Source organism: Protobothrops mucrosquamatus, unplaced genomic scaffold (assembly GCF_001527695.2).
Source record: "Protobothrops mucrosquamatus isolate PMUCROS unplaced genomic scaffold, P.Mucros_1.0 scaffold_151, whole genome shotgun sequence".
Lineage (NCBI taxonomy): Eukaryota > Metazoa > Chordata > Lepidosauria > Squamata > Viperidae > Protobothrops > Protobothrops mucrosquamatus.
In genome coordinates this window covers 343,199-358,367 of record NW_015386227.1, presented here as the reverse complement: position 1 = coordinate 358,367, position 15,169 = coordinate 343,199, and the positions used below count along the sequence as shown (strand labels likewise).

The 15,169-nt window shown below is 40.7% G+C and overlaps 1 protein-coding gene across 1 annotated transcript; it reads left to right on the top strand.

Moving 5' to 3' along the window:
• The first annotated feature begins 3,765 nt into the window (after positions 1-3,765).
• MIP (major intrinsic protein of lens fiber) lies at positions 3,766-10,853 on the top strand. The gene is made up of 4 exons (XM_015819983.1): positions 3,766-4,125; positions 8,724-8,888; positions 9,578-9,658; positions 10,668-10,853. Exons 1-4 carry the CDS (start codon positions 3,766-3,768, stop codon positions 10,851-10,853), a joined length of 792 nt encoding a protein of 263 aa, XP_015675469.1.
• The last annotated feature ends 4,316 nt before the right edge of the window (positions 10,854-15,169 follow it).

Sequence of the window (15,169 nt, the reverse complement as noted above, 5' to 3'; positions counted from 1 at the left end):
CTTCGCAACTAACAACAACAACTCCTAAATTAGATTGCTGATACTCAGCATTCAAGACCAGTTTCTAGGTTCCAAATTCTTCCCTTCCGAGTGTTAAGTGAACTTTTTTCTTCCAAAATTCTACTTAGCAGAACCAGAATTCTAGTAAATGCCAGAATAGATTCTGGAAGCCTGAGAACCCTCATGAGCAAACATTTTGGGAAAAGCAGCGTGTTTCTCTTTGCCACATGGATGGAGTTTGACAAGAGGCCTAAGCCAGTGCACTCACACCCACCCCTGGACCTGATGTGCAATAAAATACGAGACTGTGATTGAGCGTGCATATGCTGATTCTCCTCTCCTGTGTCCTTCAAACAGGCTGGCCCTGGTCAAATGCTGAGCCCAGCATATTCCATTGTCCTTGCTTCTTTCCGACTTGGCAGTTTTTCCTCCACTTGCCCAATCCCAGAGCAGGCGGATAAATCCCCTAGAGCAGAAAGAGAATTAGAGTCTGTTGAACAGTTCTGATTAAATAGCTGCTTCAAAATGCTACGGTGACAAATATTCCAGAGAGGCCTCTTTTGAAGCGCAAGGGCCCTACTTGTCAAACAGAGGGGCTTTTCAAACCTGTACCTAACTCTAGGAAAAATATCAGAAGCAAAAACATTCAGAATCTAATCTGATTTTATGCAATGATCATGATAGGACTGCCCACTTTTATCTTCTAGGAGAAAAATGTCCAACGATATAAAGAGAAATTATTTGGTTCGGTGCTTCAAAACAAAGCAATATATTGGTATGTTTTTAACCTGCTAGTGACATGTTGATGGTTCTGTGCTCAAACTAGGCTGGAAGTAGTGGAACAGCTCTTACCTCACTGTATCCTATGGGATGCTGAATCTAGGAGAAAAAACACAGAAAATATAAAATCATAAAACATCTGACATGCCTTCAGTTTCCAGTCCTAGTCAGAAAGACTCTTAATATCATTAAGAGTCTTAAGAAACATAGGGTCTTTTCCTACTCACACCTAACTCTAGGACAAACTTGTTCCTAACAACAATTATTTTTCTACTGAGTTTCTAAGATGCTTCCCTTACCTTATCCCCAGCCTATGATAGCCTTAACACTTTCTTAATGCATTTCTCTCCTCCTGCTCCCTATTTATCCAAGAACAGTCACAAGGTGTGCAAAATCTACTATTTACTTATTAGATATTCCACCTCTATTAGTTTTATAAATAAGGTGGCCAAGATTCTTAATACTCGTTCCTTCTCCTATTTTCCCCACGACAACAGCCCTTTGAGGTGAATTGGGCTGAGAGAGAGTGACTGGCCCAAAGCTACCCAGCCAGCTTTCATGCCTAAGTCAGAACTAGAATTCACAGTGGTCTCCTTGGTTTCTCTAACCATTTAACCGTACACGAAACTAGTTCTCTATCAGGCTGTTATGGGAGGTATGATGTTGGAAGTAAATCTGGTGCAGCAGAGAACTGACTCGAACATCTCCATGCATCCGTTTCTGTAGTGCTTTCCTTCTCTTCTGGAACCTTGAGGAAATCTTGTCACCTTAAATCTTGCTGCCCCAGAATGCACCCTTACTGTGCATCCACAATGGGACCTTCCCATGTTGCTGACTATACATCTGTACTACATAATGCTGTATAGCAGACATGTCAAACACAAGGCCCAGGGGCCGGATGCGGCCCGCGAAGTCGTTTCATGTGGCCCGCGAAGCCATCCTGGAAACAGTGAGGGAATGGCCCCCACTGCCTTGGCCCTGGCCCAGGCCAGCCGGGAGCCAATGTACAATTTTGTGGTGGCCATCTTGGCACTTGCCCCAGTGGACCATGCCTTGGCACTTGCCCCAGTCCCACCCCCTTCTGCCAGAGACCCTCAGATCTGCCCCACTGCTGCCCAGGCCCCCACAGGCACCCTTGACGCGAATGATGTAGAACTGGCCATGCCCACCCAGTAGGCCACACCCACTCCATCCACCCCCACCCAGTAGGCTGCACCCACTCTGGCCACACCCACCTGGCCCCCCAAGGGCAACCGTGATGCTGATGCGGCCCTCAATGAAATTGAGTTTGATACCCCTGCTGTATAGGCAGGGATTGGATTTCCCACTGCCCAAAATCTGAAGGTCACCATTCCCTAATCATTGTATAGGATATATATTCTGGGGCAAGGTCTTTGTAAGGTCCCAGCACTCTGCCCAATCCATTTTTTTTCCTGTTCGTTTTTCCAAAGGATTGTTGATCTGTTGGTCTAATGACCACTAGTTGATAATGAAGAGTTGTCTCTTCATTACAATCCTCCTGATTTGTGCTGCTCAGTTGCATGCCGCTGGCATAATGTTCCTAAGAACTGGGTATATGTAAAAGAAGTGTTAAACTCTGTGGTTCTTTAATACATGCCATAACATTTTCCCAAAATGATTACTCTATTGATCTGTCAAGCTGGATTTTGAGAATGGGGTTTTCCAACTGTGTGCAAGTGGACAAGTCAACCTATTCTTCAAATCACAGCAACTACAGCAGTTGCAGAAGTTGGGTTCCAATCTTCCTCATAATAGAGAATCAGAGGAAGGTCCTCTGCCCATCTCCCATCCAACATGCATGGAAATGATATTCAGAAATAGAAATCGTGTCTGTGCAATGTCTGTCTGTCAGATGCTTTGGGTTATAGTCTCTCAGTTTAGGAAGCAATCATTTCAGTTGACAGAATTATTAGAAGCCTGGTTTCTGGTCCATGCCAAAGCAGCCCTGCACCACAGGTACAGAACCCAGTATCCAAATGAAAGGAGGAAGTCCGAATGTAAACCTGGCAGATCAACCCTGACTACATCATCCCAAGCAGCTTTTTCCATATTCCTAAGACTGCCCATATGGAAGGTCTTCGGCTAGCATAACTTTGAAAGCACTGCTTCCATTCCAGTTATCTTCATGCTCCCCTAACAGCAGGCTGATAATGAGACAGAGGCAACATATAAAGACGTATGTTCAGCACTTTCTGGACACACTTAGGTGGCAGTGGAGATGCACTCAAAGGCAATAGAGATATAGTAGTGTTGATCAATCAAAATCAATCAAAATAGCAAATTCCATTCTGACAACTCATGAATTAGTTGAGAGCTCTTCAATTCAGCAATGGAAAAAAGTCAAAGAGACAATATCCTACGATAGCAGTGGACGCTTCCCTGGCACAATCGCACACATGAACCAACCATGACATGTCACAAGTAGTCAAAAACTCTGGCTGCTTGCTAATGTTGGAAATTAGGCCGTTTCCCTCTCACACACCTCTGCATTGGGAAGAACATGCAAGGGTCCCCCTACCCTCCAAGACTCTGATTTAGGTTGTGAAGGAGGACTCCATACCATCTCCCCTACCTCCCAATGAATGCCACAGAAGCCATTTGCATCAGAAAGAAGAAAATCTTTCTACAATAATTGCTAGGGGGAAAAACACTTGAGCAAGGAAAAGGGCAAAGTGGAAGTGAAAGGGTTCGAATTATTGGAGTTAAAGCTCTGATAGCAGCCACAGGAGCTAGGAATTGGCTTATGCTTACACCTTTAGGTCAGACAATGAAGAGTTAAGAGACCCCAATCAGTCAATCTGAGTTCCCACCTCCTGGGCTGGACTATACTAGCAAACCTTATAAAGTTCACAGCCACAATAGAAAACAAGGGGCTTAGGTGGAGGGGTGGTGCAGCAAGCAGCAGTGAGCTTCAAGACCATCCTGCTGCACCCTGTTCAGTCTCTGTCCTCCTCCTGACCCGTCATGTGGGAGGCACGCTTATCCTCCTTTTGGAGAGCTGTTTTTGCTGAGTTCTTCGGGACTATGTTCTATGTGTTTTTTGGGCTGGGGGCTTCCCTTCGCTGGATTGTTGGCCCGTTAAACGTTCTACAAGTGGCCCTGGCTTTTGGCTTGGTAGCAGCCACCATGGTGCAGTCTCTAGGCCACGTGAGTGGTGCCCACATCAACCCAGCTGTCACCATGGCCTTTCTGTTGGGTTCGCAGCTTTCCCTCTTCCGTGCTGTCTTCTACGTGGTGGCCCAGGTGTTGGGAGGACTGGCCGGTGCAGCTGTGCTTTATGGAGTCACCCCGGCAGCACTACGGGGTAACCTGGGACTCAACACGGTAATGGGATCATGCAAAGCTGTCTGGAAATGTTTTTAAGAGGGGGGGTTATCCCTACAGCTGGAGACAAACAATGAGTTATCATTGCCGTATATAGGAGATTCTCTAAAGGGTTGCACACTGTGCCCTTTAAAATCTGGATTACTAGGAAGATTATTGGGAACCAGAAGTATGAAGGTACAAAGTATACCCCATGTAGGAAGGCTTGGCAACCCTAAATCTAGAAAGATGAATCTGCTAGCATAGAACCTGAAACAAGAATTGAAATGTTTTCATGGGTAAATTATTTTTGTCTCAACAAGTCTCTTGGAGTAGTTATTGGGTAAACGCCAGATTGCCCAGGATACTCTACATAAAACTTTGTAGAGCATAAAAGAGAATATGATCGAATTTTATATCAGTGTAACCAGATATAGTAAGAAGATTAGTTAAAGAGTGGGAGGATGAGAGAGATGCAAATTAGGTTTTTTGGGATGGTAAAGTGATATCAAAGGCACTTTTCATGAAAGAATTTTGTCGTTGCTGTAACTTTAAATCAGATCTGCAGTTAGTTTTGAAGTAAATCACTTCTACTGCATTTCGAAAGAAAAGCACGCATTGTTTTCCTAACCAAATCTGGCTGGTTGATCATATCAGAGAACATTGTTCTTGTCAAAAACAATCTTAATTTGAGGGTTTTCAGGTCTATTACCTGAAAGCCAGATTCGCTTGATAGTGAGATGAGCGGCATATAAATTTAGCAAATAAAAAAAAATATGTGTGAGTTAGTATTAAATCTAATGAACTTTTCTATGTGAAAACCCTTCCACACTTGATGTAAACCCACTGTACTGCTAGAACATTCCCTAATGGAAATCGGCGAATGCTATCACTATTACTAATTGTGAAACTTATTTTTGTTTGTGTAAAAAGAGAAAGTTAGAATTTGTGCAAAAACATAGGAACATTTCAAGTGAAAGATAAAGTTCAGGATCCTCGTCATTAGATAGGGTAATGGCATACCGTATTAAAAACTTCCCTTGGATAGTAAATTTCCTTTTTGTAGTAAATGAACTGTTTTTAGGAGGCAAAAGTACTGTATTTTAGAAGCCCTCAGACCAGCATTTCAGCTGAGTTTAAAAACCTTTTAATTATGGATTTTGAATTGACATATTTTGGATTTGAACAATAATTGCTGCATATTTAAATATCAATTATCAGAATGAAAATTATACTAGGAATGTATCTTGGAATAATCAAAGTCTGAGTGAATTAGATTGTATTAAATACATTCTTTGTTCGTGTACTGTACCTATTTTTATATTTTGCTGGTGATCTAATTTTAGATATCAGATTTTGGAGGTTCGCAATAATAGATATTCAAATTCCTAGATGAATTCTTGTGATACAATTCTGTTCTAGATGAATGGAAGGCATCTGTATTCATCCTTCTCTTACAGACTATGAAATTATTTTAATTCTATTTAGAGGTTTGTCTGTAGCGGCCTAACAGCCTAACAGATTTTACACATCATGAGGCTGCTTTTAGACTGTTATTTTAACACCAGCACTTTCTCACTCACAGGCTGGGGATGCCAATACAAAAGAATTTCTATAGTTCAGGGTTGGACTTTGAAGTACTCGATCCTCTCTGAGCTTGGTTGTTTCTTTGCAGATGTTTCATTACCCAACTAAATAATGTGACTGATGATGTTACGTAGTTAGTAATGAATAGCAAATAACTAAGCTCAGAGAGCATCACACCGCACAGACTGGGGATGAAATGAAGGCAACCTTATGGGTACAATGCCCCCCAAAAGGCACTGTTGTAACGCATTTACATCATTGTGTCTTCTAGTGAGAAGTCCTAAACTGAACTGATTTCCTCCCATTTTTGCTATGGGAAAAACTGAAATATACCCACCAATTCCCTTGCTGATTCAGATCTTCTCAGCATTGCTTGGTTGTCTTGCTGTCTTGTTTTTGGAGGGGTTCTCTTAATCCCTTACTTGCCTGCCAAACAACCTCAAGGCACATTTCTCTGCTCTGCATATTTTTCACCTTATAACACATTGAGCTACAGCGTCCCATGGACAAATTTCAGTAGCTCATTGGCTACTTTGCAGAAGGACTGGCCCTTCAGCTGAGCCAATGCATGACTTCTAGTGGTTTTTAGATCACTAATTGTGGTCTAAATGAGGTAGTCCTCATTTAGTGACTGCTTCCTTTAGCGACCATTTAAAGTTACAACAGTGATGAAAAAGTAACAAATCCTCACATTTATGACCTTCACAGGTCTGTAAAACAAAGGAAAGCTAAAATAAGATCATAAGCACGGTTGTCACTTAGCAAACGCTTTACTTAATGACTGAGTTGCCCTTCTGTGGTCACTAAATGAGGACTACCTGTAGTCAATATAAATTTTGCCTTGTAAGTCAAATGTTGCTGCTTTGAAATTCGGCAGGGGCATTATTTATTTATTTGTTATGATTATTAATCTTCAGTTCGATTCACAGTCTGGGACTGGTAAAAACTTAACAGTTCAAGTCCTAACCAAGGACCCAAGGTAACATCTATTATTATTATTATTATTGTTGTTGTTGTTGTTGTTGTTGTTATTTTCAAGTCTCTCTGTGCTTAATTTTTTTAATCAGTAAAATTCCACCATTTCACTGATTTTCCTGACACATGATAAGAGGGTATCCTCTTCACTTCCAAATTGTACATATAACCTCTTCACTACAAGATGTTCTAACCAGCTGTTCCCATGACCTTGACTTTGAAGACAAAATTGTATGCCACTGGACCTCAGCCTTCATCCAGAGGCAGTTAAAAATTTGAGGGGTGGGGTGGGATGCACCCTATGCATTAAGCATGAGATGGGCTCTTTGGTGAGAGACTGCAATCTGACAGAATGTTAATTCCAGTCCAGTCTCAAAAGGAAGATGTCATAAAAGGAAGACAACAAGCCAGAGAGACAGTAGACTGAAGGAAAACTAGCAGGGATTAGCTAGATACATTTTACCTCACTCCTTTGTGCTTTGAGTTCCAAAAAGGAGTGTCTAGCTGCCATTTTAATTTTTGCCAAAACATCACTTTGGATGGCATTGTGGGAAATTAAAATCCCCACCCTGTTTAATTCCCCTCAGTTAAATCCACTAGTCAGCAAAGACGGGTGGCCATCAAAACACACTTCAAGCCGGGAACTGACTCTGAAACCTAGTCAGCTGAGAATAAAACAGGACTCTATGGTTTAGAAAGTCTGCAAATTCACAACCCACAAATTGGTGCTTGAATTTTACTACTGGGAGGGAGGGCTTACTCCAGTGATGGCGAACCTTTTAGAGACCGAGTGCCCAAACTGCAACCCAAAACTCACTTATGCATCGTCAGGTGCCGGGTGGGTGTGGCCCATTGGGTGGGCGTGGCTGCGGTGGTAACAGCAGACAGGGTGGGACTAAAAGTTCAATCAATCAATTCCAACTTTGCAAGATATTTTTTTTTTCCTACGAGAAGTTGAAATTGACTGATTGATCGAACCTTTTTTTTTTGTACACGGCAGCGGAGGCCTAAAGCGAAAAGGTTTTATAAAACCCAGTTGAATGCCTAGGACTGGGGCGACAGCGCGCATGCCCACAGAGAGGGCTCTGAGTGCCGCCTCTGGCACCCGTGCCATAGGTTCGCCACCACTGGCTTACTCTATGCAACCCCCTTTAACTCCTAATTTTGAAGAGTGCAGTGGTGGCGGCAGTGGGACACAATTTGGTTAAAATTGGTTGCCGTCAGAAATGGAGTTTGTGGATTTAAGAGTCCCTTACATTTTCTTACATTTTCCCTCTTTGTTTACCCAGTGACACATATACACATGAATATAGTGAGATAAACAAAGGGGTGGGGAAATTTTGGGGTTCAGGTCTTAGATGAGGAAAATATTTAATGTATTAATAAACAATTGCTTCCTTGGTTAGAGATGTAGTGTAAAAACGTCAGACCAGATAGCTTTTAGGAGTGATTAAATGATCCTAGATTAATGATTGAAATATAAGTTTACCTCAGGTTCCAAAAATCAAATCAGGATGATTCATAAAAATTAAAGGCACATCAGCATTAATTAACTGGATGAGCATGTCACTGGGAGTTGTCCAGCCTCCACCCTATGAACAAGAGAGAACTGAAAGAAGAAAATCAGCTATATATGTGAGAGACAGACGTACATTAGAAAATGCTGCTGTGTTTGATTTATCCACTTGATATAAATAATAGACTCTCCAGATTTGTCTCATTCATTCGTCTATGCATCTCTAAAGCTTTCTTCCTGGCTACAGACTTCCTGTTCTTTTATAGACCTATCTTACTTTCCTTTATCCCTGCCTCACCTTGTTGAACCTCTAGCTTGACTAAAGTCAGGTCTGGTAGATAATCACATGGGCACTATTAAAATGTAATATCTTCATTCTACAAACCTATGCTTAGATGTAAGTGCAATCAGTGCTCCCTCCTAGTATGCATAAATAATTTCTGGAAACCAAAGCCCCTAAGAGGTATAGTTGGGTATTGAATGAATTATAACTTTTGCTATTCTCATAGTTCTATCCTTCCACCTATCTTCCTGGCTACAGATGCACCCTAGTATAAACGTAAGTCAAGCTACCATTGTGGAAATCATCCTGACCCTACAGTTTGTCCTCTGTGTTTTTGCCACCTACGACGAGAGACGTAATGGACGCATGGGATCGGTGGCCCTGGCAGTTGGATTCTCTCTCACACTTGGACACCTCTTTGGGGTAATGATTCAATATGCAAGATGCACTAACATATAGCCAGCTGTAATGTATTTAGGCAGTCTCTGTAGTAGCCACCTGATCTGGCCTGGATGGAGGTTTACTGCCAATAGTTCACCTCATTCTTAACTGCATCCTATTCATCTAGCAATTTAACTTCGGATCTTTCTTCTGTTTAACTATTTTGAATCTATAAAGTAGAGAGGGGTGGGTGGGAATCTTTCTTCCCATCAAAGGGAATCTTTTGGGATGGTCATGCCTTTTTCTGGAGCTACTTTTATCCCGGCATGGATTTAAAGAAGGCTTTTGAAATTAAGTCTATGGCCACATGAAATGAGTTCAGGGCTCCTTGGAATTCAAGTGAACATTTCCAGTTTGGTATATGGAATCTACCCAGCGTAACAGTTTGTCCCTTTTATTTATTTTAACTGCATCCTTTAAACTATCTTTCAGTGGGTATACATTATTTTTAATATACATTATTTTTAAGTTTGAGTTTGGTGCTTTAATGAAATTATTGTTGCTTTATTATATATTTATTATTTGCCTTGTGCATGTGCCTAAAGGCACTATATAATTGCTAATATTTAAGCAAACATATAAATAAGGGAGTTGGACCCTTTAGGACTAGAAACCTGAATTGCATGATGAAAAAAAATATTTCCTTATCATAACCTTACTCTTTTTTCCAGATGTACTACACAGGAGCTGGCATGAATCCTGCCCGATCATTTGCCCCAGCTGTCATAACCCGTAACTTCACCAACCACTGGGTAAGGGAGGGGTTTGTAAGAATAAGAAATGATGACATCTTACAGTTCTTTGAAACAACAGTCCCGGGGCTGAATGATTATTTGATTTTCCCTCTCTGAATTTGGAGAAACAATTCCAACTTCAGAAGGGGGAGTCTTTTGTATCTTTATCCCAACCATCATCTGAAGTCTTGAAATTTGACTCTTAGGATGTCCTAAGTAAGACATTGTTTGGTTGAGGAGAGAACATAGCAGAGGCAACTTGGGAGCATTTTAATTTTCCACAAAAGTAAATATTTTTAAATAGTCCCCCAAATAAATGGGGCTCAGTTCCAATTTTTATTCTGTTGGTAAGTTGAGAGGGGAAAGCCAGTTTAGTATAGTGATTAAAAGCAGGTTAGAAACCAGGAGACTGTAAATTCTAGTCCTGCCTGAAACACAAAGCCAACTGGGTGACCTTGGGTCAGTTCCCCTCTCTCATCCCTGGGAAGGAAGCAATGGCAATCTCTTCTGAAATCTTGCCAACAAAAACAAAGGACTTCTCCAGACAATTGCTCGATTTAAAAAGGAAAAAAAAAACATTGAGAGGGCACCAAAGATGTCAGAGCACCCCAATGTCAAACTTCTTTGACCTTACTTTAAGATTCTACTAATTATCAGGTACATGACAACATATGAATCTAAGCTTGGTGGCAAAAACTACGAGCAATCTTGAATCAATAGAATTAGAGATCGGGCAATTATGGAAGAGACTTTGCTTTGCTTGTCACCTCTTGGAGCCCAGGAATCCATTTCCAGGCTCAATGATGAAGTATAACTAATAAAGCAGAAGAGATTAGCTGACTAGAGGTGCTGGCTGGGCTGCCAGTATTTTATGATTTATCAGTGATGGGTGAAGAGGACTTTAATCTGCTAGGATTAATACCCTGAAGTATCCCCCCCCCCTGCAATGCTATACCTAAGCTGTTTCTGTATCCCTAACCTATCTTATTGTTCCCCCTTCCCATGCTTTTGTCTTTTGTTCTTCCAGGTATATTGGGTTGGACCAATTATTGGTGGTTTGATGGGTGCCTTTTTGTACGACTTCATCTTATTCCCTCGGATGCGTAGTATCTCAGAACGTCTGTCTATTCTCAAAGGTGACCGGCCTGTTGAAACCAGTACATCCAGAGAACCTCCAGGGGATCCTATTGAGCTGAAGACCCAAGCACTATAAACAGTGACCATAGGGTGGCACAACCATAGCACATACACACATCCCTGCTCTGGGGTGAGATGGGGCAGAATAACTGGCCCAGTATACAGACTGTTATTGCTCCTGGCCAGTGGGAAGTGGTTGCACAAAGGAGGCACAAATCAGAGGAGGAAAACATGTTATCCAGTCTTTCTCTCTCATAAAAACAAAGTAACAGACACACAAAAAATGGGATAATAGAATGCAGAGAGTGCGGTTGGGAGGGGAGGGGGACTATGTCATTGCCTGATTTTTAAACGATTTATTTTGCAGTGAGAAGTCTTAAAAACTGCTTTGTGGGGAGGGGAAACCAAAGGTATAAGAGAATAATAACTCTGCTTTGAATTCTTGCAAAACTTGCATTCCCTTCACATCTCTTGTGCTGAGTCACCTTTTGCAGACCTCGCTGCTCTCCCTTCTGCTCCTGAGTTGTTGTGGGAGGCAGATTGTTTAGTGTGGGATTGCTAGAGTTCTTTGTGAGTTTGCCATTGGCATGTTTCATTTCCCCTGCTGCTCTTAATATTCCGGCTCCAGCTTTGTGGGCTGTGCCAGCGAGGTATGAACCCTTGGCTCAAGTGGGTTTGAGGACTTGAATAAGAGGAACAATTATTTCGTTCCATGAAAGTAGCTTCCCCCTTGGAGGAATCATGCTCAGATTACCTATTGACATAGGATGGTGAGAGTATTGAGAAAGAGCAAGTGACTTGTGGCCATGTAGAATATATACATATATAATTTTGGCTTGTGCATATGTGAGAAATAATTTTGGGGGGAAGCAAATGCAGAGCCAGAGCCAGAACCCCAGCAGGGAACAAACATCACTGAATAAAGCATGTGTTTACATAAAGAAGGTCTCAGTTCAATTCCTGGCATCTTGGGTAGTGACCTCAATATGCTCAGTGCTGATCTTGGACCTGCTGCTAGTGCCAGCTCTGGATTTTTTTTTTGTGTGCCACGCAATACAAAGCTCCACTATAAAATTCAAAATGCCAGGTAGGGATTTAGCAGCTTAAGTAGGAACACCTTATAACACCCATTTCAAACAATCACTAAATCAAAATAAGTTTCCTAAGGGGGGGAAGTATCTAGCTTTTTATTTAAAGTATTTATTGATGTGTTTACCTCTGTGTCATTTCTTTCCATCAGATGCTACTGCTGTTTCATTTTCCTCACTACCCCACATAATTTATCCCAGTGCTAAAAAAATGAAGTGAAATAGAATTAGGGCATGGTTTCACTTGTCTTTTAGGATAGGGTTGCCATATCTGGACTGCAGAAATCGTGGCAGCCAACAGATGCCACCAAAAGTGTTTTATGTTTCTCTCTGCTGCCATCTAATTGTCAGCTAGCCTACCACACATATGGGAATTCTACTTTAAGCAGTTTGAAACTATTCCATCAGTCTGAGTTTAGCCTAATTTGAAATTAAACTTCCAAGCCCCGTGACTTCATCCTCAAAAGCAAATTTAGGGCAAGAGGTGAGAAGAATAAATTGAACACAAAGGAGACTTGATGTTGAATATAAATCTCTATAATCTTCTCCTCATCCAAACCACATTTTATGAATCGCTTTTTAAACGGTAGGCTCGGCCATAGAACTTGTGAAATGTTGTGGGCTCAATTTTTCATTGCTACCGTAGTCTATTCCACCACATTCTCTGATACCATTTCACCTCCCTTTTCCTATTTGCTATCAAGACACTGCATGGAAATAGTCCTTTTTTGTAGAATCCTCTAGGACCTCAATATGGAGAATCAATAAAGCGATAAAAGATGATGTACTTTTTAGAATTGAAAGTTTTGCTCAGATGCTCAAAATAAGGAAGAGCATAAACTCTGACCAAACCAAACCAAACAACTACTATTCTTTATCAAATTAACAAAACAGTATACACTCGAGAGCCCCTAAATCCAGCCTCTTCAGTAATGAAAACTAATCTCTGGTCTGATCAACTTGCTTAGTAATACAAAGTCTTACAATCTTCCATTTGTAGCTCACCTTGCTTCTATGGAAGTCAGGTTTATACCTCTATGGCTTGGCTTACTCAGCAGGCTAAGCTGTATTTTAAAAGCATAATTTGTTGCCCAGTGATTGGTTTCATAGACCATCCTATGCTATAAACTAGAACGACCAGATTCTAACACCATGCTATGTCAAATCTGAGGTAACCACATTATGATTTAGTAGAGTGTACAAGCTCAGCCAATATTAAAAGATTCACATATAAATTATTGGTCTTCTAAAAAATATACACCTTGTCAGGAAATCTGGCATCTTTACTGGAGTATCTGTTTCAAAAGTTCAGAAAAATTGCTTGAAAAAATGAGTAAGGTTAGAACGATCAATAGAAGAGAATATTTGCAGCTCAGGGTTGAACTGTGGGGTCCTTGGTGCCCTCTAAGCTTGGCTGCAAGTTCAGAGAGCACTAGGCACCCCACATTGGAACAATCTTCCAGCTTTTGCTGACAAAAAATGAGTACGGCTTTTAGAAGAAGTTAAGGATAAGGAAGCTTTTGGCTGATCTATTATTATTATTAATTTTTTGGGAGTATCAGCATACGTATACTCAGCTATTTAAAGCAGGAGGCCAAGATCTGATGGGAAGAGGGTTGAATCATCTTGCTTTATGGATAGAACAACTATATACCCCTGTGTAAGAGCCTTGAATGTTGCGTTTCTGGACTTTCCAAAAGTTTCTAATTGCTATATGTTGTAAATACGATGCCAACTAATTTGGTCCAGCAGAATTTCTCTCGTAGTTAGGTGAACTATTTATTTTACCCTGCAGGGTGGGTTTTTTTAAGGCTCCTTATCTTTAACAGCAGCTTTTCCAACCAAATTGGTTGGAAGTGCAGTTCCAAAGTATTCCCAGATATCATTGGGCTTACTGAGATCTAGGAGTTGCAATCCAATATATTGGAGGGGGCCAAATTAAGAAAGGCCAAAATGTGAGTACAAAGTGGTTTATTTACTGGTCAGGAAGTTCTAATAGTAGATGTGGTTTAAGAGATTTCACAGACAAACTATTGGAATGAAAAAATGGTGACCAATATCTCAAAAGAAAAGTGGGGAGGGGGGTTATAGCAGATGATGTCTGGGGCATGCTTATGAATTCTGCAGTATTAATATTTGAGGTAGATCCTATTTTCAGACGTTTTGGTGTGAACTGTTTTTTCTCTCTCAATCTCTCTACAACTGTTATAACAAAAATGGTGTAAATTCAAGGTCAGTCACCACAATTAACTTGGAATCACTCCACCAGAGTCATTTTATTCGGATTGATTTGCACTGCAGTTAAAAATTGTTCCATTCAGATTATTTACAGGATATGACAATTTATTTTTTATGTCTTGCTTTTATTTCTCCTGCCACTCATGCAGCCAAGATGTTCATCTTTTTCAATGAGCTGTTTAACTTTCTGTTTCACAGGTATAAATAACTCTTCAGTTGTTGTGTTGGAATTTATTTATTTAATTAAATGCTACGATTTTTTGCTAATAGCTCTGCATCAGAGAAATCTGGCAAATTTACGATTACAGTAAGGAAGAGGAACATGGCATGAAGCAGAAAAGTAATTCAACATTTTATACATTCATGTCTAAATCGCAGGAATCTCTATTCAGCCCAAGGACTCATATGACTTCAAAATACAGAGATTTCCACTGATTCCAAAATCTACATTGAATATAGTGGTGTTTTCTTCTTTAATACAATTATACTAGGGAATTGTATAGGAAACTAAACCTACAAACAGATCTATGCACTACTCAATCTTTCAGTTTCAGAATTGTTGTGGATGGTCAGCTAAATACATTTTGAATGTAAGTGAAAGGAGAACAAAATTCCCTCTCTTGTTCCACATACAAAACCTTAGCTGGATTGATACTAGCAAATACTAGGGAAAAAACTGGTTCCTCACTGCATGGAATGGAACAGAGAAACAGCTATTGAACATTCAACCTGGGCCACCCTGGTATTTGCAAGCAAAGGCTGTCTGATGTACAGCTGGCTGTATGTTTCTTTCAGCAGCATCTACAGTTACTGGAGAGAGACTGATTGTTTCCATGGCTGTTTGCGGGCACCAGAAACAAAATACTACATTAAGATCCTACTTCTTATCTAGCAGGGTTCTTATTATGTCAGTTATGTTTGAAATTGGAAGATAAAAAGCTGCCTCAAAGCCAGGATGACTGAATTTTATTGCAAAGTAGAGTCGAGTGTATTTTAAAATAGGTACATAAAGTTTATATTCTGTCCTGAATGCACACATGTGGCTTATCAGAATATAAAAAGAGGC